The sequence below is a fragment of the Sceloporus undulatus genome, chromosome 3 (assembly GCF_019175285.1).
Source record: "Sceloporus undulatus isolate JIND9_A2432 ecotype Alabama chromosome 3, SceUnd_v1.1, whole genome shotgun sequence".
Classification (NCBI taxonomy): Eukaryota; Metazoa; Chordata; class Lepidosauria; order Squamata; family Phrynosomatidae; genus Sceloporus; species Sceloporus undulatus.
The window spans coordinates 186,358,985-186,381,383 of NC_056524.1; the positions used below are offsets into that span (position 1 = coordinate 186,358,985).

The 22,399-nt window shown below is 38.8% G+C and overlaps 1 protein-coding gene across 2 annotated transcripts in view; it reads left to right on the plus strand.

Annotated features, from left to right (window-relative positions):
* Nucleotides 1-22,399, plus strand: part of TCERG1L (transcription elongation regulator 1 like) — a 224,130-nt gene that overhangs the window by 135,743 nt on the left and 65,988 nt on the right. For both annotated transcript variants that reach the window (XM_042461102.1, XM_042461103.1), the window contains exon 5: nucleotides 6,415-6,540. In XM_042461102.1, the coding sequence (XP_042317036.1) occupies nucleotides 6,415-6,540 (126 nt within the window). The remainder of the gene's footprint in view (nucleotides 1-6,414; nucleotides 6,541-22,399) is intronic.

Consider the following 22,399-nt stretch of genomic DNA (forward strand, 5'->3'; position numbering starts at 1 on the left):
AACAGTGGTGGTGGTAATGCATGGCACAGCAGGGCAAGTGTGTTGGCATCCACCTGACATTGCTACAATGTGGAGTTATTGGGGGGAGTCAGTGCCAGAATACTCTAGGAGCAGCCCAGAATATTCTGGCCAGTATATATGAAACCTTAGAGGCTGTACAGACAAGTGATAAATGCTGGCATGAGGGCATAATGGCGGTGTAGTGACCACATGCCCTGACTCCTAGCCCATGTTGGCATGAGACTACGCACCCCACTGCATGGAGGGAAGCGTCAAGGTGTTCCCTTGGCAGAGCATGTACACGTGCTGCATCAAAGGAGCACCAAAAAAGCTGTGGTGCTGGTGGCTGTGGCACCCTTTCCGCTGTGCAAAAAGAAGTTGCTTTTTGTGGCTCATTTTTGTGCTACGGAGAGGCCAGATAGGGGCCATGGCATGTAGTTGCCATGGCCCCAATCTGGCTAGGAAAGGGGTGGCATCCCGCTGCCCCTTAGGGGCTGTCTGTACAGCCCCTTAGTTACTATTATAGGTTCAAACACAATACAAAATGAGTTATGTTGCATGTTGAAGTGAAGATCTTTAGCCTATTGACCTCTATGTGTATTCATATGTGCAAATATATGTTTTCCATTGTGAGTTAATTATTTTTGCTCGCAGGGCAATCCGCTAAAGTGGATTTAATGTAATTAAATGAATGAAACTTTTTTTAAAAAAATGTAAATGGAAGCTGCAGGGTGATAAGATAAAAACAAGGGGCATGGAAGTATGGAGTTAAAATGTGCCCTTTCTTTATATCCAATCCAAATTTGTTCTCGAAAATTGATGATTTCATTCAGAGAGGCCATCACAGAGACCTTCCATTCCATAACATAAATAATATTCTGGGGAAGCTTGGAGGGGAAGGTTAAACTACCAATCCCTGCCACGTAGCTCTCATGCTTTTTGTCTCCATACAGTAGCTATTATACACATTTAAAAGCAAGTGCACAATAATAATGTTCCCATAGTTAAAAGGACATCTGGGTTGTCTGTTATTAGTACTGTTTCCTTCTGTGTTTTGGCTTTTGAATTGCTTTAATTTATTGTTGGGCCTGGTCATGAATGCTAGGAAGGCTATCATGATAATCAACATTATCATTACAAGTGCTGCAGCTGCTTATACTGTTTTCATTGATATGTAAGTTATTTTTATCCTTCTGAGATAAAATGTGTGTGCCTTGGTACAAAGATGCTAAGAAGGAGAACGGTTCTACTGCCCAGATGGCTAGGTGAAGTTGAAATAACCTCAAGGTGGGTCAAATAATTGGAATCCTATTGATGACCTATGTGCTTGTGTGATCTGGATATGGTTTTCATGTGGCTATAAAAGTACAGCTAGAAAATTCTCAGCCTCAAAACTGCAAACTTCAAAACTGCAATCCTACCAACCTTAGGGTTCCATAGGATGTTGTCATGACAGTTAAAGTGGAATCATCATAGCGCTTTGTGAAAGGACCTCAGAGATAAACTGATTTTGTCCAGACATCCTTCTGCTTCCAGGGTGTATGGGTGAGTGCATTGGTGGAAGGGAGTGTTGGATTTCTGTCCAGTCCCTGTAGAGCCTCAAGAGCGAAAACTGGCCCCTGAACTTGCCCTGGTTGCCCATCCTCATGCTAGAGGACACTTTCTTACTTTTGGCATCTAGTCTGTTCCTTGAGTTTGTCCCTAACAACCTTTTATCTATGATGCAGACTTTTATAGCCTTGTTTCCTTTCTTTTCTATTGATTTTCCTGTCCTTGTGCAAAGAGGGACAAAATTAATTTTGAGAACATTTGGCTTAGGTCATCTAAAGGCAGTAATTTCAATCTTCTGGGGGAAAGAAGGATATTAAGGAATGAACATGAACTTATCATTTAGGCTTATCTGTAATATCTTTGGAGATTACTGTGGAAGTTTCTTGTTGCTTTTTGCTGTAGCCCATGGAAATAAAGTTTGGTTGTTAATACTACTAAAGACACAATTCTGTATGAGTCAGGGCCTCAGTAATTCTCTAGAAGTTCTCAAGCCTCTTGGTAAAGTCAGTAATGACTTCTTCTGAGTACATACTGTTGTACAAGCAGATAATCTGAGCTACTAAATAATGAAATTCATAGAACTTTACAAAATCTTATAGAAGAGTTCAATAAAAAACTTGTGTGGTCAACTTGGCTTTGATCTATTTATCATTATATGAACCTCCATCGTGATGTATTCTCAGTCTTGGATGTTTGCTGTTCCATATTATTGTAAGTATTTACTAATTTTAATTTTCATATTTAAAATTAATAAAGGCAAGGCGAATACAAAAACAATATTATATCATGTTTATTTGAATGACAGTTTGTTTTAATTGTTATTTTGTATTTCAGTTTGCATTTTACTGCAGTTATCACCTTTTGGTGTTGTTTAGTAGAAAGGCAAGACACATAAGTCCAACTGTAAGTAGCAGTTGTTTTTATAGTTGGAACACTTTATTTATAGTATAGTTGGGGCACATTAAAATTAGCAGAAGCAGGAGAGAGTTGCATAAATAATGAGCAGTCAAGGAGAAGAATAAAAATACGAAGGACTAGGGACGCAACATGTCTATAGTTCAATTTTATTGTTCTTGTGTGATGCTATTAATTATGCCTGTTTAGTTCATCAGTCCCAAAGTCCTGTAAAACTTTAATTTTTAAAAAAGTTACAGCTCATTTATGGCATCTCTAAATGCATGTCTTCTCAATCACTGGCTCTTGTGACTGGAATAATCACTGATTCATGACTGGTCTATGGGAAGGATTCAATTGTCATAGTGGAAGCACTTCATTGTGTAACAACAAACCAATGGAATCAAGGAAACCTGTCCACTTCTTTTTAGTTGTTGTGTGTCTTTACATCAAACCAAACTTTGTCATCCCATCCCAAGATTTAAACAGAGGAGATATGCCACTGCCTTTCTCTTGGGCTGACAGAGCATGACTTACCCAAGATCACCAAATGGTTTTTCATGACAGAGCGGGGATTCAAACTGGTCTCCCATTATCATAATTCTACACTCAAACCACCATACCATATTGGCTCCCTAGCACATACTTAGCCCTTCCTATTTTCCATAGCCGTGGTTAAAATAATACACTTTCATTTCACCCTGGTCCTCATTTCCTTCCTCAAAAAATGATGTGGCATGTAGGGAAACATTGTCTGAGTTTGTAATAAAATAATATTTAAATTTTTTGGTTTTATAGATAACTTTGACTTGTGGCTGCTGGTGTAATTTGCTGCTGTCATACCTTGTACACTATGGAGGTCTGCTTGTACTGAGGAAACACTTTCTTTCTGGCTACCTAGTTTTGTATTGTGTGTGTGTTCAAATGACATGAATGACACAATGGGGCTATTCAACTATTGCTGTGAACAGAATGAAGCTTTTCTAATATCTAATGCATTGCATAGATATTGTGGTTGAGGATAAATATATTCAGTGTGTAATGGAAGTGTTGCTATGGTCACTATGAGAGCGGACACTGGTGTTAGTGCATTATTGTTCCTGCTGTTGTTGTTCCTGTTAATAATAATAATAATAATAATAATAATATTTATTTGTATACCGCCCTCTGGCAAACCAATCCGGGCGGTTAACAACAGTAAAAAATAAAATATGACAATTAAAAACACTTTATCCCTCCCCCCCTTAAGACAGTAACTGTTCCTGTTTACATTCTCTTTTGTGTTGGGAGGACAACATCTTAGTGACATGATAGCAATGTATCATCACTGTAGCCATGCTGTAATGGACCTGGCATAGTAGAATTATAGTTTTCCCTGCTAAAATTTCATACAAAACTATTACCATCTCTTAAGAACTTACTGTTTGGCACAGACCTTCTCCCCCATTATTTTGTGCTTCTGTTACTTTTTCTCAGCAAATTGCTTTTTAGCCTCCTGAATCTTTACTCCATTTGTGGCCTTTTAGCCTCAGATCTGTTGCTGTAAAAGATGGAGTCTAAAAAGAAATGCTAATTAGCATAAAAATGATTTATGGTCTTTTTCTTTTGAAAATCCTCTTCAGCTCCTACGAGTCTAGATACAATGCTTGTTTATAGCATGAATACCTATCTTGTCCTGTGAAAATGTAATTGATAATATATTTTTAAAGCATTAGCATGGCAACTCTAAAGCTTGTGAAATGGAAAAAGCAATAAATATTGGTCAGTTGATGCTCTCTCTCTCTCTGTGTGTGTGTATGTGTGTGTGTGTGTGCATTTTTAAAATAACCTGACCAGTGCTCAAGTTCTAGAATGGAATTTGGGGGAAGGAGCAGCTATCTTTCAGCTTACTTTTTTATTCAAAAATGTAAGAGAAGAATCGACAGAGTATTCTTTCCCCTCACCAGACTTCTCCCCTCTCTGAGAAAAATTCAGATATCATTTAACTCATATGTCTCTGACACACACTTCATGTCAGAGAAACTTGCCATTTCTTCCACCATCAGTTTCTGCTGCTACGTCATTCTGCTGCTTGAACTGAATGACATGATGGATGCCCCCTCCATTTCAAGTAGAAAATTTGATAGGAGTGCCAGGTGACTATTACTTGACCAGGGGCAACAAGACAGCACACCTGAGGTCAGCAGGTTGCCTTAAAGGATGCAGGGCAGGCGATGTGGCACACATAGATTTATCTTCAGGCACCTCATCTTCACTCCCCACCTCTCTCAACATCTGCTGCTGGAGATGTCTGCCTCACTCAGGCTAATGGTTAAAGACATAAATCCTGACTTGGTTTGTCTTCATGCGGTAAACAGAAAAGACTTTTAAAAATCCTTCAGTATGCTCAGTTTTTGGTGGTGTTCTCTTGAAGAAAATCTGTGTATCTTTGTGGGTGGTTTGTGTGCATTCATGCAAGATGTGCAACACTGAAAAAATGTGAATAACTATGGCCTCTTCTTGGTTGAACTACTCAAAGTGGCAACATTGCTTGCTGTCCATGTGTATGTTTCTGTTTAGCTTCAAAAGAGAAACAGGAGTTTTCTACAAGTTACATTTTTGCACAAAGAATACAGAAAGCAACTACAGAAGAAAAATGGCAAGTTGGTTTCATGCATGATTCCAATTCAGTCGTAAAGTGCTGAAACAATCAGATTAGTGTAAAATCCCAGAAGCAGAATGCTTTTTTATGTACCTCTGCCTAATGCTTGGGCCAGCATTGCTCTTGAACCTGAGAAATTAAAATTAAAAAGCTCCCTCACCCAACTTATTCTTATGAAAGAAGAAACATCACCTGTTTGATTTCTTCATAGGGATCTCCAAAGAAAGGGAAACAATTTCACCACTCCTAGCAATCCTAGCAGCAAAGCATAATGTCTAAATTAAATTTGCTACCAGCATCAGCCTCCTTACATGAAACATTTCTACTCCAGTACCAGCTGCTGGTATGGAAGTCTGCTTGAACTCATCCTCAGAAGGCAGCAGTGCATTGGTGCACGTTATTAGAAACAAGCAAAGGCCCATGAAATTCATTCCGTTCTCCATTACAGTACTTCCTTTCCTCCTTCCCCTTCCTAAAACTGGCTTGTAGGTTTTGCAAGAAAGGAAGATTTAGAAGCAGAATTATCCCGTTCACAGAACACCAAGTAAGGAGGGCTTTGTTTACCAAATAGTCATTGTAGGAGTGTTGTAGCTACAATGAATGAGACCATAAGAAGGTAAAAAAAAATCCTTCCTTGCTTTAGTCCAGTTCTACACACACACACACACACACACACATCCCAATGGCTGCTACTTGCTCATGGGCAGAAATATACTATTGGCAGAAATGAATAAATCATCATCATCATCATCATCATCATCATCATCATCATCAGGGGCTAATCATATGTGGCATCTCTCATCTGCAGTTGGAATGTGCCCTAAACCATAGCTGGACATGGTTCCAACATGGCTGCTATTTCTGCCACTCCCCAAAAGTAACATCACGGAGAATGAAACTGATAATCAAGCGAGTAGGTATCAAATCAATGTGAGTTGAGATGAAATTCAGAACTGAGCTGGGCTTAGGTATTTCCACAACAGAAGGTCATTTTTAATCCCACCCATTTCTGAAAAACTTCTCCATCACTACCATTATGTACTTCTGACTACAATGTGGTGCATAATCATCAAAATGGATTCATTTGCTAGAATGAGACAAATGTAAAAGGAGGAAAGGGTGGCAGCAAAACAGGACTAAAAATTTAATTCATGTAAACAATTACATAGAAAACTCTTGATCATTTTGTTCTAAAATATTTTCTGAGAAAGACTGGATACTAACAGCATCTGATAAAATCCAGTGCTTTTGAAAATAAGCTTGCTCCTGAGACCTTTGAATTTTTATATTATGAAAACAGTAACATATTCATTATGATTGGTATGCAGGTGCTGCTTCTAGAAGAGAGACTCGAATGACTCCTCTGATGCCAGCTCAAGTCACCAGGGTGGCGGCTATCTCTTCACCAGCTGTGACATTCATGGCAACCAATTTGGTGGATCAGACATTAACAGGTGTGTTTATGTTTCACTATACTGATTATTCTGCTAAAACATATGTTGTATATTTGCGTACTTTTCAATGAAATAGCCTTCAACATGGCACAGTAATGGGAGAAAATCCATTTTATTAGAAATATCTGGATATTCACATCCTCTACTCAGTCACAGCCACAAGAACAGTATATGCCCAAAAATGGAAGGCGAAAGATACACCATTGATAGACGATTGGCTTAAAAACTGCCTAGAGGTGATGGAGATGGACAAACTAACAGTGCTGTTAAATGGAAATCCTATTGGGATGGGAAGAAAAATGGAAACCACTGCTAAAGTTTTGTGAGAGAAAATGGTCAAGCATATGTACTTAAATACACAAAGGGAAATAAAATCAAGATTTACTACACACACAAACACACACACACACAAAATATTTAGATATTTAAATCTAATGAAAATAAAAGAAAATAAAAGAATCTGAGATACAATACTAATATAATAAAAATATAGAAGCTAACAAATTAATTAAGACTTACGTCAAAGCCGTACAGTCTGAGAAAATATTGAAAAACAAGATCATTAATTAGTGGATTGAGCATTCAAAATGTAGTTAAGTCAAAGAAGAATATGATTGATTTACAAAATGCTTCTGAGAAAGTTCCATAAAGATACATATTAGGCAATCCGAAGGTGGACCATATCTGTTATATGTTACAGTATATGTTTTGTTTTTTTGTTTTTTAAAAAGATGTATACAAAATTTCCCGATTACTGTCAGATATGTATGTCAGGTATGTTAGTAACTAGTTTTGAAGGTATGTCTTTTATGTCATATTTTGTGTTTGTTTGTTTGCTTTTTGTCTGTGAGCACTTGTAGAATAAAAAAAAAGAAGAAATATCTGGAGATTCTACTAAATGTATTCTGGTGACCCAACAATAGCATCAAAATATATGCAAATCAGATGCTAGTGGGATGGGGAAATTATTTGTTTGTTTACAGATCCTAGTCCTGAGTGTTCTAGTTTTCCTTCCACTGGTCATAACCTCTGTGCACACATAACCAACCAGCTGCTGTTTGGTCAACATAAATAAAAGCAGTCTTTGGGTTTATCTACACGGTAGAAATAATATAGTGATGTAGCTCCATCCTAAGGAATAGTTTTACAAGATCTTCAGCATTCTCTGCCAAAGAGTACTGGAGACTCACAAAACCAAAAATCCCAGGATTCTGTAGGATGGGGCCCATGACCATTAAAGTGGTATCAAACTGCATTATTTCTACAGTGTAAATGCGCCCTTTGTTTCTACATCTTCTTATTAATTCTTTATCAGATCTTCCATGGTTGCTTCTGTTTTGAGATGTGTGTGTGTGTGTGTGTATTTAAAAAATAATTAAAAATTCCCCATTAGCGGATGTTAAAATTTTCATGTAGTGTTGTGGTCTAAAGTACTGTTTTAAAAATTCAAATTTCCCAGAAAGAACATAAACGCTCTTGCATTGGTTCAGGTGAATATGACAGCAGTAATGCTCAATACCACTGTTTGGTCTTGCAGAAGACAAGAGTGGTTTCTTGACTTGCAGCTAGTTTGCACTGATCAGTTAAAATGACCAAGAGAGATAGAGATAGAGAAAGAGAGAGAGAGAATTTTTAAGCATGTTTTTAAAATATAGCCTTTTTAGATTTATCATGTTTGCCTTCACTGGTAATTAAATGTACATAAGAGTGGTTGGTAAGAATTCCACCCACTGGATCACCAATGCAAATTATATTGGAGTGGAGATGTGGGGAGTAAAGACCACAAGGTTAGTATTACAGATGGTTTTGTAACCTAAATTTACCCCTCCAATTAATAATAATAATAATAATAATAATAATAATAATAATAATATGCAGTTGTTGGATTGCCACAATAGATTTAACAGAATCTCTTGTTATTTCAAATAAAATATAACATGGCAGTTTAAAGGGGAAGTTGGTCGAAGTTGGTCTGTTTTATGACCCTATGTTGTTAGCTGTTCTCGAATTGATCCTGACTCATGGCGACCCTGTGGATGAAATATTCCAAGATCCCTATCCTTCACAGCTCTGATCAGGTCCAGCAAATCTAGGCCCATGGCCTCCCTGGTTGATTACAACCATCTGACATGTGATATTCCTCTCATTCTTCCACCCGCCACCTTTTTTATTATGATTTTATATTTTACGTTTTATATTTACCTGCACACAGCCTTGAGGGGTTTGGTTACTGGGCAGTTAAAAAGAGCAAGAAAGTAAAATAAAAAGGTTATCATCTGAAATAGCATGACTTCCCATCCTGCTGTGCAAGCGTTTGATAGATTTTCAGTTTTTCATATTTTGGAACATGACCTATATTTCTCTGTCAAAGGAATCACCTCCTCATTCTGAACTTGGGAAGAGGATACCGTTTCTACCCTAGAAAGCAGGATAAGCTCACAATTTTTCACAGAAGTTCTGTCTTCTAATTTCACGCCAACCTACCCATCAATTTTGCTGGGACTTAAGGCTGTGATCCTTCTTGTACTTTGAAGTATGGACCACTGAACACAGTAGAACTGTCTTCCAAGTAAACATACCTAGAAGTGAGTTGTGACACTGCTGCACACTCTTCACCAAGGTTAATCTGATGCATACATCCCAATAATCTTGTGCTGATTTACTTGGGTGTATATTGCACTAAAATCAATAGATTTTATTACTAAATGAGTAAATTCTGGCTCAAGGTCTTAACTCTCCAAATTGCTCGAACAGAACTAGCAGAATGAAAAGTTTAATGGCTCTTCAGTATGGAATATATATAGGCCTCATTTATCTAGTCACATCTGTGAAAATGATTTATTTATAACAGCTGGTCGCAACATCTTGTTGCTTATTGCCTGGGACAAAGCAAGGACAGAAGACGTTTGGTGGGGACATGACAGAGTGTTTAGAAGGATGGAAATGGGTAGGCATAACTCAAATTCAAAATCTCCTATACTCAAGATTTTCTAAGGCTAAATGAGCAGACTTCTTTTCTGCATCCCTCATAACACATATCAAAACTGTGTTTTTGTGAAGAATTGTTGATTAATATATCTGGTTCTTTGGTTACTGGGAGTTTTGCACATTTTGTCATCAGAGGCTAGGTGCTGGAAACTGCCAATCTTTAACTTGTCATGTTTCTTGAGTCTCTCTATTAACCTAAAGAAGAATATTAATGTCACTATAACAGTTGCCTTATGCAGAAATCAATGTCAAGAGAGGGAGTCAAATATAAACAACAACACTGTTTTTATTGCTGTTGTTGTATGTCTTCAAGTCATTTCTGACTTATGGCAACCCTAAGAAGAATCTATTATGGCAAGATTTGTTCAGAGGAGATTTGCCATTGTCTATTCCTGAGGCTGAGTGAGTATGACTTGCTCAAGGTCACCCAGTGGGTTTCCATGGCAGAGAAGGGATTTGAATCCAGTTCTCCAGAATCCAGGGCATTCCAAAAACAATCTATGGCTTTTTATAACTTAAATGTGTTTCATTTTGTTTCCACATACATCTGCAATGCTTCTTTAAAAATTAATTAAATAAATATGCACAATCTTTCAAGTATAGATGTGTTTTAAAACATATTTTAGACAAATAATTTCACATTCGAATATGATATATATATTTAAAGATATTTTGTCTCAGCCATTCTCTTTAAACATAAACACATCTTGTGGTTTTAACACTTTTCTCAGGTGGCAATCCTATCCTAGTTACCTGGAAGTTATGCTCACTGTCATAGCACTTTTGGGTAAATATGAACAGGATTATTTTAGTGTGGCTTTATTGCTAGTGTTAGTGGTAATTTTATGGGCTTTATGTTGATTTGTTGTATACTGTCTTGGCAACTTTTGTGGAGAGGGTGTTGTAGCAACGTCTGCTATTGAAAGGAGGACACCTGGATTGTAACAAAAGAGATTCTTTATTTGTAGATTGGGTTTCAAGTGAGGAGTGGCTTCTTCTGCTAGTGCAGGAAAATGAGGGACTCAAAGCACATGGTCACATGAAGGTGGTCTTATACATTACCAAGCAAAGTTACAGAAGCAGAGGTGCAGTTAATTGGCTAATCCAAATTAAATTACACCTCCCGTTTTTCTACCTAATTCTGACATCATTATAATCATATTGAGCATGCCCGAAAAGGTGGACCTTAATTATAATACAGTCCTTCCTTCCCTTATGCAGGGAATCCATTCCTGACATTCCCCCCCCCCTTCCCGGTAAAGGGAAAATTGTGCATGCTTGTGCCCCATTGAAAATAATGGGGTACATACACCACTGGCGCCCGCACCATTCATAACATTCTTCCATGACTTCAGCATATGCTGAAAGCTACATAAATGAAGCCTGCATATGCCATGGGCTCACTGTACCAGTGTCCACCTTATAGGTTTAAAAAATAATATTATAATAAAGCTTATTAAGCCATAGTGTATTGAAACATCAACTCTTGTGGTCAACCCTCTCCCTTGTTCTAATTTTAACTGGTTCGGTTTCTCTTGAGCATTTAGTCTGACCACAAGTCTACTTTTGGTTCCCATTTTTTGCTAAATTTGTCTGCTAACTTGGCAAAATATTTCCTGTTACTTTCACTGTCTGCTGCCTTTTGCAAACCTCAGTGATTCCTTTATTTTCTATCTTGGCCCTTGCAAAAGTTTTTAAAAAGCAGCATTATTAAAGCTTTAGCTGTTAATCATTTTCCTGTGATTATTAATTACCTTGGTCTTGGCCACCCTGAATCCCTTAGGTCCCCCCCCCCCGCAAATGTGCTTCCACAGAGTAGCATAAAAATGTGTGAAATAAGAAATATTTCTCTCAAAATATGTAAACTAAAGCATGTTACAATGTATCATTAATATTTTTATCTGAAAGATGTTCTGGAGTACTTGGGAAGTATAAAATCCAATGGATTACTAAATTCTTATTCTCACACTACTACAGGTGGTACAGATTAGGCAAATTAACACTTCAGAGAGAGATTGATACAACCTAAGCTGCTTATTTTCAAAAAGTCAGTTTTTATTGGAGTTTGCCCTGGAATCTGCAGTTGATCAAATTTCTCGAGCATCCCAAGGTACATCTTCCTTCCCCTTATTAAAGAACTGCAGCTGTTTCAGCCAAATGTCTTGGCATTTTGGTTGGAAAAATGCATTGTGAAAGTTTTTTCCCCCCTTAATTAACATGGACACCCGATTCTCTTCACATTCTCTCCAGCTGCACATTTTTAGTGTAAACTGTGCCTACCTTCAAACTCTGTGTGTTTCTTTCCCCATTCCTGAAGATTATTATTTGACAGTTGAATGTTTAGGTGTAAAATTGCTAACCCCGCCTAGAGCAGACTTAGGGGCTGTTCAGACAGCTCTGAAGTGGTGGCATAGAGCTGCTCCTGTTTCAGCTAGATGGGGCCATGGCAACCATATGCCATGACTCTGATTTGGCCATTCCAGGGCACAAAAAGTGGCTCCTTTTTTCACCCTGGAAAGAGCTCCATAACTGCATTACCATGGCTTCACAACACCCCTTTGGTGCTGCATCATATGGACGCAGCACCAAATGAGCATTGCCAAGCTATGATAAGGCAGCTATGGCACTTTTTCCATATGGACGCAGCACAGGAGGAGCACCATGATGTCACATGCCATGTGGAGTGGGGTGCGGCATCATGGCATCCTGGGCGGAGTCGGGCATGTGTCATCTGGATGGAACGCCCCAATTCCACTCCCAGGCCAGCCTTAATGGCCGGTCTGAACAGGGCCTCACTGAATCAACAGAATTTACATTGTGTTATATCAAATTTCAAAGGATTTACTGGGTCTGGTCCATTTGGAACTAGCAATTGGATTTCTGCCTAAATGCCAACAAAGTTGTATTTCATTGGAGAAATATCATAAAATTCTCAATGGGTTCTGCATTATGAAATGCAAGTTAGAAGTAGGTTTAGCAACTGGCTTATTTGTGAGGAATTGTAAATATGTGGGCAGGAGCTGTCAGCTCCTTATAAGTTGCTCTAGGATATTTATTTATTTGGCTTAAAGAGAGGATTTTTAATTGGTTCAAAAAATAAATAAACCTTAATCTGGCAAGCTTTGAAGATATTTAAAGATGTCATACAAGTTTTTCTCATTTGACTTCCTCAAACTTTTATAACCCTATTATTTTGTATGCAACCAATGTATATATTTCTGCTGACAAAAATGAGAAAGATGTATTTTAGATTTCAGCCATTGGTACAGATCAATCTCTATGTTACATACACTTCTCTAAATATGTATGTTGTTTTTATGCAAAGTATATATAAGTTTGTATCCCTGTGATGGACAGCTTCATAAGAGTTCCTATATCAGTGGTGGAAGATCCATTTTCTCACTATGTAAATCTGTAAATTTACATGAAATGGATAATACAGAGAAATGCATTGAGAGAGATGTCATTACTTCAGAAGGACAGTATATATTATTTAGGTTTGAAGATTGAAATATTGGTAATTATCATGAAGCATGTCCAATGTGAAGTTGAAAGTTTTCACTGCCGGCACCCATAGTTTTTTGTTGGTTTTTGGGGCTATGAGGCTGTGTTCTTAAAGAGTTTATTCCTGATGTTTAGCCAGAAGCTGTGGCTAGCATCTTCAGAGAATGCCGGCATGAAAGAGAGTAGGCTATGTATAGGGAGTAGGGTTTTTGTCCTCAAAAACACCAAAATGAGACACAGCAAATGCAAATGAAAACCACCCAGGGTGAGGGGGGTTTCCCAGCAGACAGTGGATCACTAATTAAATAGGCACAATCCTCCTCACATATCTTCCCACCCTTGGCCTTGCCATTCAACAATAGAACAATATACAGATTAACATGTAAATCATTTCCTCTCAACCAACAGTATATATACCCTAATCTCTTCCATGCCAGCATTCTCTGAAGATGCCAGCCACAGCTGCTGATAAAATGTCAGGAATAAACTCTTCTAGAGCACAGTCTCATAGCCTGAAAAAACCCCAAAAAACTATCAGGAAAAAGTTTAAAACATACAGATACAATCTGAACAGATTTCAGAGCATCTCATCAGGAGCAGACAAATGCCAAATGTTCTGTCACTTTTTTCTCCCTTATGTACCACACATAGTCTTATTCTTTCTTTCCTATTCCCTGCTATGGACTATATCTCTAATCTTGAAATTAGGAGTCCTGGTGGTGCAGTGGTTAAATGCCTGTACTGCAGCCACTCGCTCAAAACCATAAGGTTACGAGTTCAATACCAGCAAAAGGGCTCAAGCTCAACTCAAGTTTGTATCCTTCTGAGATCGCTAAAATGAGTACCAAAATTGTTGGGGGCAATTAGCTTACAGTTGTAAACCATTTAGACATTGCTAGTTCGGTGTGAAGCAGTATATAAATGAAGCTGTCCCCCCCCCTCCCCGCTCACATAAATCAAAGTTTAATAGGTTTTTAATTCACTGCTGTTTTCCAGTAGTGTTATGCATAGTCTGTGTTACATGTATTGAACAATTGATTTGTGCTCCATTTTGTTCTGGAAAGACTGCAGTGGCATGGAGAAACCCATTCAAAGTAAATAGAAAATTGCTTGACGAAAGAATGTAACACTTCACATGGTGGGTTGCAACTCCCATCTTACCACATCATTGGCTCTGCTGTCTAAGGCTGATGGGAGTTGTATCCAACAACAAAGATTTTCACACTTGCCTGCATCACTGCTAAATCATCCTCCAAATGGAGCTAAAAGGGAAAACAAGCCCCTGTAGGTGAAAGCCTGGGAAGCTGCTGAATCACCATGGAAATGTGCCTACCTCTTTTATGTGCCTGAATCGCCTCACAGGGAGAGGAATTCCTCTCCCCAGGAATGATTCAGGCATGCAAAAGAGGGAGGCATATTTCCATGCCGATTCAGCAGTGTCTCAGGCTTTCACATACAAGGGCTTGTTTTCCCTTTTAGCTCCATTTGGAGGACCATTTAGCAGTGATGCAGGCACGTGTGAAAATCTTCAACATTTAGAGGACCACAAATTTCTTCCTCTTGATATACACAAACTTCTGCAGCAGGGTTAGGACTTCCCGTTGCTGAACTGCACATTACAACATTACTCGTGGGTGCTGTATGCATGGACCAAAAGGCCATTTCTCACCCGCCCTAGCCTGGCACCATCCTGTTCAGATGATGCAGGCCAACAGCCCCCACAGATTGGGAATGGGCAGACTGGACACCATTTTGGCAGATGTGGCCCAATCCTGGCCCAACTAGCCCTTAGCCAGTTTAAAATAACTTACTCTTTGCAATGGAGTTTCTCAGAAACTCCACCATGACAGCTGGTGGTGCAGATGGGTGTGCAACACCTTACCTGCCACCACCATTCTCCCCGCAAGCCCCAGTAATGGTCTGTGAGTTAGCCATGTGGGTGAAGCCAGATGCCCCATTTCCACCCTTATAGGTGGTGGCAGAGATCTGCCCGGGGAGCTGCAGCAATGGACAAGTTGGTGGCAGTGGCTCCATGGTGTGGCAGTAGACAGATGTCTGCACCAGACTGTGTAAGTACTGTACTGGAGGCAGGAACAGACTGGACCCACAGGGTATGATGGGGCTGGCCCATTGTATCCTGCCCTTGCATTTCAGCCTTTGGTTTTCTTGGAAAGCCTGATGGGAATTGCAGTTCAGCAACCTCTGGGGTGCAACAATTTCAGCACTTGCTACAGAAAGAAATCTGAAGCCATCTCTGCATTGTATACACATCTCTAAAGTTGTGTATTGTTCTATGTGGAGTGTATATGAATCTGCATCCCAGAATGTAACACCTCAACAGCTAAACAAATGCTTCCACTGTTTTGCCAAAATGAATATGAACAACTTGAACTGAAAATGTATAATGCAGTCTCAACAGCATTGTGTTTTCATGCAGAAATCCATTAATGGATATATGGGCATCTCTGGTTTCACTGTATGTGGCATCTCTTCAAAAGGAGGCTCTTTTGATTTATTGTTTGTAATCTGTATATCATTGTCTCTTGCACACATGATTGCACCCTGCATTCTGCCATTAATCACACTGTGCTTTGTTTTGTTTTGTTTTAAATCAGAGACAACTATTGAAAAAGTTGCAGGAGTATGTTTCAGTTTTAACAGGAAGGAAGCTTTTCAATCAACACCTATTCATATTTTAATAATTTGGCTCTGCGTGGAAGCAGAGAAGTTACATACTTTGGGACCCCAGAAAGCAATGCTTTTGAATAAGTAAAATGCAAAAAAGTTTGTTTCTGTATTTTAAAAGAGCTTCTTTTGAATGTATTTTCAGAAACATGACAAGTGGCAAATAAAATCTTCAGAAAGCTCAGTGGAATGATAAACAGTAAACTATCGACTGAATTACTCATTATGTTACCCTACATAGCAATTCTTTTTAATTGACAGATTTCCAGTATTTTATTCAGCACAGCATATTCAGCTATGTCAAATGTTTCAGTGGGAATTATTTCTTGTAATTCTCCCATTTGATCAACGTTTTATTTAAATCAAACCAATGTCTTTCTAAGCAGTTGACTGAAAATATGCATTCAGTAAAAATTATATTTGCTTGTAGGTTATTGCCCTGTGTCCCTAATATATCTTCTGGATATAATATATCTTGAAGTATATCGATGTCAACAATTTTAAAAGTCCCAATACTTGGACATATTTCTGAAGCTCACTTCTGAATAATTTTGTGCCTCACTGCCATGGCTGATAGTTGTTCTGCAGCTCAGACTGCCATCTCAGCTACAGCTGCAGTTCCCTTCCCATTCATGCACCAAAATGCACTGATAATAGTGGCACAGGAAGGTCCTGCTCTTCCTTTTTGTTACTTGGAACACAGCATGTTGAAAACATCATGGACAGCAAGGATGAGAGTTGGAGAATAGTGGCCATTTAGTAAAGCAGCACTGCCATTATGATGTAGTGGTCTGAGTGTTGGATTAATGCTCTGAGAAACCAAAGTTTGAATCTCTGATCAACCATATGGAGGCTCACTGGTTGAAATCTCTCAGTCTCAGAGGAAATTAATGCCAAGCCTCTTCTGAACAAATCTTGCCAAGAAAACCTTATGACAGGATTTCCATAAACTGGACTCAACTTGAAGGCACCTAACAGCAACAGTAACATACCTTTACTGTGGCAGCATTAGGAAGCTGAGGAGTATGTAGTGGTAGCTGTCCCTCAGTCTCATCAGGAGCATCACAGGTTGAACCAGAGCACCAGGGAGAGGTGTGGAAGAGAGACAGAGAATATTATACATTGGTTAACCTAATGCCATTGCAGTGGCTAGGTGAGGCAGTTGGGGAGAATTTAATGCTATGGGCCTTTAATCAGAAGAGTCACAAGGTCAAACTGGGTTCAGAACCAGAACTGTAAGCTGAGCCCTTCTCTGTTTGTGGAGATGGAAGTCATAACTTATTTTGAATGATCCAGTTTGGAACTGACTAAGAAGGGAATTTGCATGCCTAACTTTGGCCTGGAACAGACAGGCAGACAAGGCTGGCTTCCAGCCACCACATGGCATGGTGTTTACATGACACACAGCCCTGGAGTGCCCAACTCAAAACCAGCCCCAAAAGGAGCAGATCTTTTCTGCTCCTATTTGGGACTGCAGGAGGAGGTGCCCTCAGGGCACGTGTTTGCCATAGCCCTGGGGCAATCAGGCTGAAAGCAGTTTCTGGCTTCTCCTTTCTACCTGTCTGCTTTGGCCTTATGTCTCTATGCCACAGTTTTCTCTGATTGCACTAGTACAAGAGTGGTATATGGATTAGTGAAGAAAACGGCTAAGCTTTGTTGCAATTATTCATAAAAAGACACCAGCCAAATTAAATGGATACAGTAAAAGCAGAAGATATAAGCCCTGAATTGGAGTTAGCTTCTTGTCAAGAGATTTTTTTTTGTTGAATAAGAATTTTTAAAGACCTTATAAATATAGAAGATGTTGAAGTTGAAAGGCGAAGTCATTTACATGAGCAGAAAGAAACTGTTTTTGCCAGACCACGGTGTCAGCATTGGAAGTAGACATTCATTTCTCATGCAGCAATAAGCTGTGAAAGTTTGAAAAGAAATATTTATTTTATACATTTTTCTTCACTACTTCTCCTTAAAAATAGAATTCATTGCAACATAAATCCAAGTGTTAAGAATGTCACATGGATTAACAGTTCTTATTCAGCTCCAAAAGGATAATATATATATTTTAGTATGCTTTTTCCATTGTTTTGTGGAACACAGTGATCTTATACTTTGGATTGGTGAAGATTAAAGTTGTCTTTGAAGCATCCAGTAACTGCTGATTTGGAAACTACCATTCGAAAATCCTTAAAGTCTTTTTAAAATGTTATGGGACAATGGCACAAGAAAAGTGCACGTCTTTCTTTAAAAAATGAAAAGTATCCCTTTTCAATTTGTTCAGCTTGAGGGTGTGGACAGGATCCTTGGAGAGATGAGAGTCAACACATGTGAACTAGACACTTGCCTTTCCTGGCAAATTAAACAGACCAGAAGGGTATTGATTGAGTGGGTAACAGATATTATTAATGCCTCCTCATACCAAGCCAGGGTTCCAACAACCATGAAAAAAGCTGTGGTAAAACCTATTCTGAAAAAAATAAAAATAAATTCCTGGATCCTACTATACCAGATGACTATAGGCAACTCCCTAGCCTTCCATTTTTGGGCAAGATACTAGACCATGTGATGGCTTCTCAACTCCAGGGGTACCTGGATGAAATGGATCATCTAGATCCATGTTAGTCTGGTTTCAGGCCTGGTTATAAGATGGAGACAACTTTGGTCACCTTGGTGGATGATTTACACCAGGAACTGCACAGGGGAGTGTGTTTCTGTTGGTTCTGCTGGACCTTTCAGCAGTTTTCAATACCATTGACCATGGTATCCTTCTGAGTCACCTCTCTTTGATGAGGCCTGGAGAAACTCTTCTACAGTTGCTCCATTCTTTCTTGGAGGAGTGCTCTCAGAGGGTGGTGCTGAGGAATTCCTGTTCAACTCCCTGTCCATTGGCTTATGAGTCCTTTAGGGTTCATTCCTGTCCCCTATGCTTCTGGAATAACTATGCTGATGAAACCAAGGTCTATATCACTTCTTTCCACCTAATTCCAAGGCAGCTATTCCTGTGCTGAGCCACTGTCTGGCAGCTGTAATGGACAGGGTAAGGACAAACAAACTGAAGTTTAATCCAGAGAAGAGAGAGGTGCTACTGTTAAGTAAAAAGACAGATATAGGGATAGGTATTCAGGCTTTGTTACAGGGGGCACATTTCCCTAATAAACTCAAGTTTGCAGTTTGGGGGTACTTCTGGATTCAGTTCTGAGCCAGGAGGTCTCCGCAGTGACTAGTGCTTTTGCATAGTTAAAACTAGTCTGCTAATACCACCCATTCTGGAGAAGTCAGATCTGGCCACAGTGACACATGCTTTGGTTACATCCTGTTTAGATTACTGTAATGCATTTTTTCTAGGCTTGCCTTTGAAAAAAGTGGTCAGAAACCTCAGTTTGCTCAAAGATCTACAGTGAGGTCTAGAGATGGCTTCAGGGAGCACACAGTTTCCAGTCACAATTAAAATGGTTAGTTTTGACCTGTAAGGCCTATGGCTTATTTGAAGGAGCATATCTCCCTTTATGAGCTCACTAGACCGTTGAAAGCACCCAGATAGGCTCTTATCTCTGTCCCACCATCCTCTCAGGCTCATTTAGTGGGGACAAGGGAGAGGGCCTTGTCTAAGGCTGCTCCTAGGCTCTGGAACCTGCTTCCTAGAGAAGCCAGGATGGCCCCATTCCAGCTCCCTTTTTGGTGGCAGGTAAGAACATTTTTGTCCCATCAGGCTTTTAAAACTGATCAGGGTTGGGTTTCTAAATGCTGTGCAAGTCAGATCAAGATTTGTACTTTTTAATATTTTAATGTACAAGCATTTTAACATTTTAAATTGTTTTTTAATTTGTATTTATATTTTAAGGTTTTTTAAAAAATGGTATTGTTTTAAATTTGCTGTTAGCCACTTTGAGTCCCAGTATTGGGGAAAAGCCAGGATATAGTAGAATAATGATAATAACAATAATCCCCACCTCCTATGGTCAGACACGACTTGACAACCTTGTCAATGGGAAATAACTTTACCTTTAATAATAATAATAATAATAATAATAATAATAATACATCAGGATTATTAATCTCCACCCACCCATTCAGAATTATTTTCTAGCATATTAATGACTTTTCCAAAAAGGGCTAATCTGCATGTATTTATGTGTGTAAGCATGTGCAGATCCAGGTAAATATAAAGCAGGTTTTGAGCTACCTTCTCCCTGCTTAGAGATGTCACTCTGCTAGTCCTGGCAAAGCTGGAATTCAGAAGTGAAAGCCTCTCCCTATGCTACAGTAGTGATGCGATCTAAAGAATACTGTGATATTCTCACACTAAACCAGTGATGTTATCAAGAGGAATGAGTGCCCAAAGTTCAACAAATGTCCTGTGACTATAACTGTCTTTAGATACTAAGGAGCATATTGCTTGGGATTTTAAATTGGCTCCAGCTTCCCAGGCTTTTTAGAAGACTTCTAAAAAGTGCTGGCGGAGCATGGCTTGGACCCAGGCTGATGGCAGTGGGCAATTTGACAGTGATTTAGTGTGTGATAATCCCCGCCTCCATCCCACATTCCTGTAGGCAGCCTGGGGGGCTGGAGCCAATTTAAAATCCCAAGTGATAAGCTCCTAAGTAACAACATACTGTAAGCTCCTTCTGCTTTCTTATTAATGTCATGTAGTCTATTCCATCAAATCAGGAGATTTCCATCCCTGTGCAGTTAAAGGCTCTTTGTGCATGAATAGGATATGTTAGAAGGTGCACTCCTAACAACCAGATGATTGGGAATTATTTCTATTGATATATTCCACTGATCTGTTTCTGTTCAATCTTCTAATATGTCTGCTGACAAAAAACATTTCCACACCAATTGCATAAGCTACTATGAATATAATGGCCTGAATCCTATTGGTTATTTCTAATTTCAGTATACCCATTGATCCAATTGCATATGAACAAATCAAGATGTAGATAAGTCCTATTGATTCAATAGAGCCTCTTTAGATGTTATTAGACAATGAGATTCACATCAACATCTTTAAAACTCTTATCTGTGCAACAACAGCCAAAGTGGCGAATAAGAATATGCCGTTGTCTGCCTCAGTCAATGGAACCGACCAAATGTTTAGGGCATTTCAAAATTTCCATTGTACCACTAAGCAGCTGCAAACCAAAGGCAGAACACTTCACATGCTGAAGAATAAGTCATTGTGTTGAAAATGTACAGTGGCATCATATTTATCATGCTGTGGAAGTTTCTACTGTGCTAGAAACTTAAGTGGAAACAACTTGACTGAGAAGAGAGAACTGGCAGAAGCAGAGTAAATAAAGTACCAAAGAAACCAAGAGCACATTTTCTAAATGTCTTCCTGGTCTGTAAGGTGTAAATAATTTCTTGAGCTACCCAGGAAGATTTCTTTCTCTACTGCGAAGTGTGGCTATTGAAAACACACTTTCCTCTATAGCAGCATGGTTGCTTTATTAGATTTCAGTATCCCTTTATTAGTGCTACACTGTGGCTGGATGAACATTTTTCAGTAAGATAAGAGCTGGATTTCTTTTGATCTTTCTGTAGCATAAGATTATGACATAATATAAAAGACATTTTGTTCAGTTTCAAAATGAGAGAATGATTAAGAATGATTGAAAAAAGCCCTCTTGGATTCTCTGCATCGTAAAGAATCTAGCTAGAAGGCAAAGTTGTAATGCTGTCACTCAATTAAATGTAAGTCTATTTTTTAATGCCTAAGGCCTCATATAAATCACCAAAGTGTGTGAAGTTGGCTATGATTCAAAATTTTAACTTTTTTTCATTAATAAATGAAAGGAACTAACCTACCCATCTTGGACTAATGTGTGAATAGGCTTGTAGCTAATTATACAGTTTCACACTTCCCTCAATGTTTTGATGTATTTATTCTTTGGAGTTTAAATGTATCAAAGCAGACCTTTTGAGAGATTCAGAAGAAAATGGAATGGGTTTGTGGGTAAAAGCATGCAAAACTTATGCAGACTGGAAATAAACCAATCAGCCCATCTGCTTACTTTACAAGGTGGTCCTTTGGGAAGAGCTTTGTGTTTGTGTGATTTCATGTCACTTGTTGATTGATGGTGACTTTTTGATTTTCATAGGTTTTTCTTAGGCAACAAACACTCATAGGTGATTTGCTATTTCAGAGGAAGCCTTTAATTAAAAAATACTCACAAATTTACTCATCCTTGACAACAACAAAAAAGGTGTATTGACACACACATAAACCCTACCAAGAATGTCCAACTGCTGCTGGACTTTTGACATATGTGTGCAAAATACAGTCGCCCCTCCTTTTTCATGGGGGATCTGTTCCAGACCCCCTCATGAAAATGGAGTTTCACCTATATTCAAGCCCCACAGGCATGCTCCATGGGCATGCGCCCCATTAATTCTCCCTCTGTTCATCTCTCATGCATAAGTGAGGGATGTGAGTTTGAAGACCACGAGAACGGAGGGAGGACTGTACATACACACACAGACACACAAGTATTTTATTTTTGTGTAAAAAGAAGACTTTTCAAATTTTCATCCTTGAAAATGAAATAAAGAAATATTTGCATCCCTCCTAAGTATTACAAGTTATAGTTGAAACTGACATTTTGAGAAACTCACTGTGTGCACAGAAGTCCTTATTCTCATCCATAAGTGTCCCTTGACTTCTCTTTGCTCTTTGCTCATATAA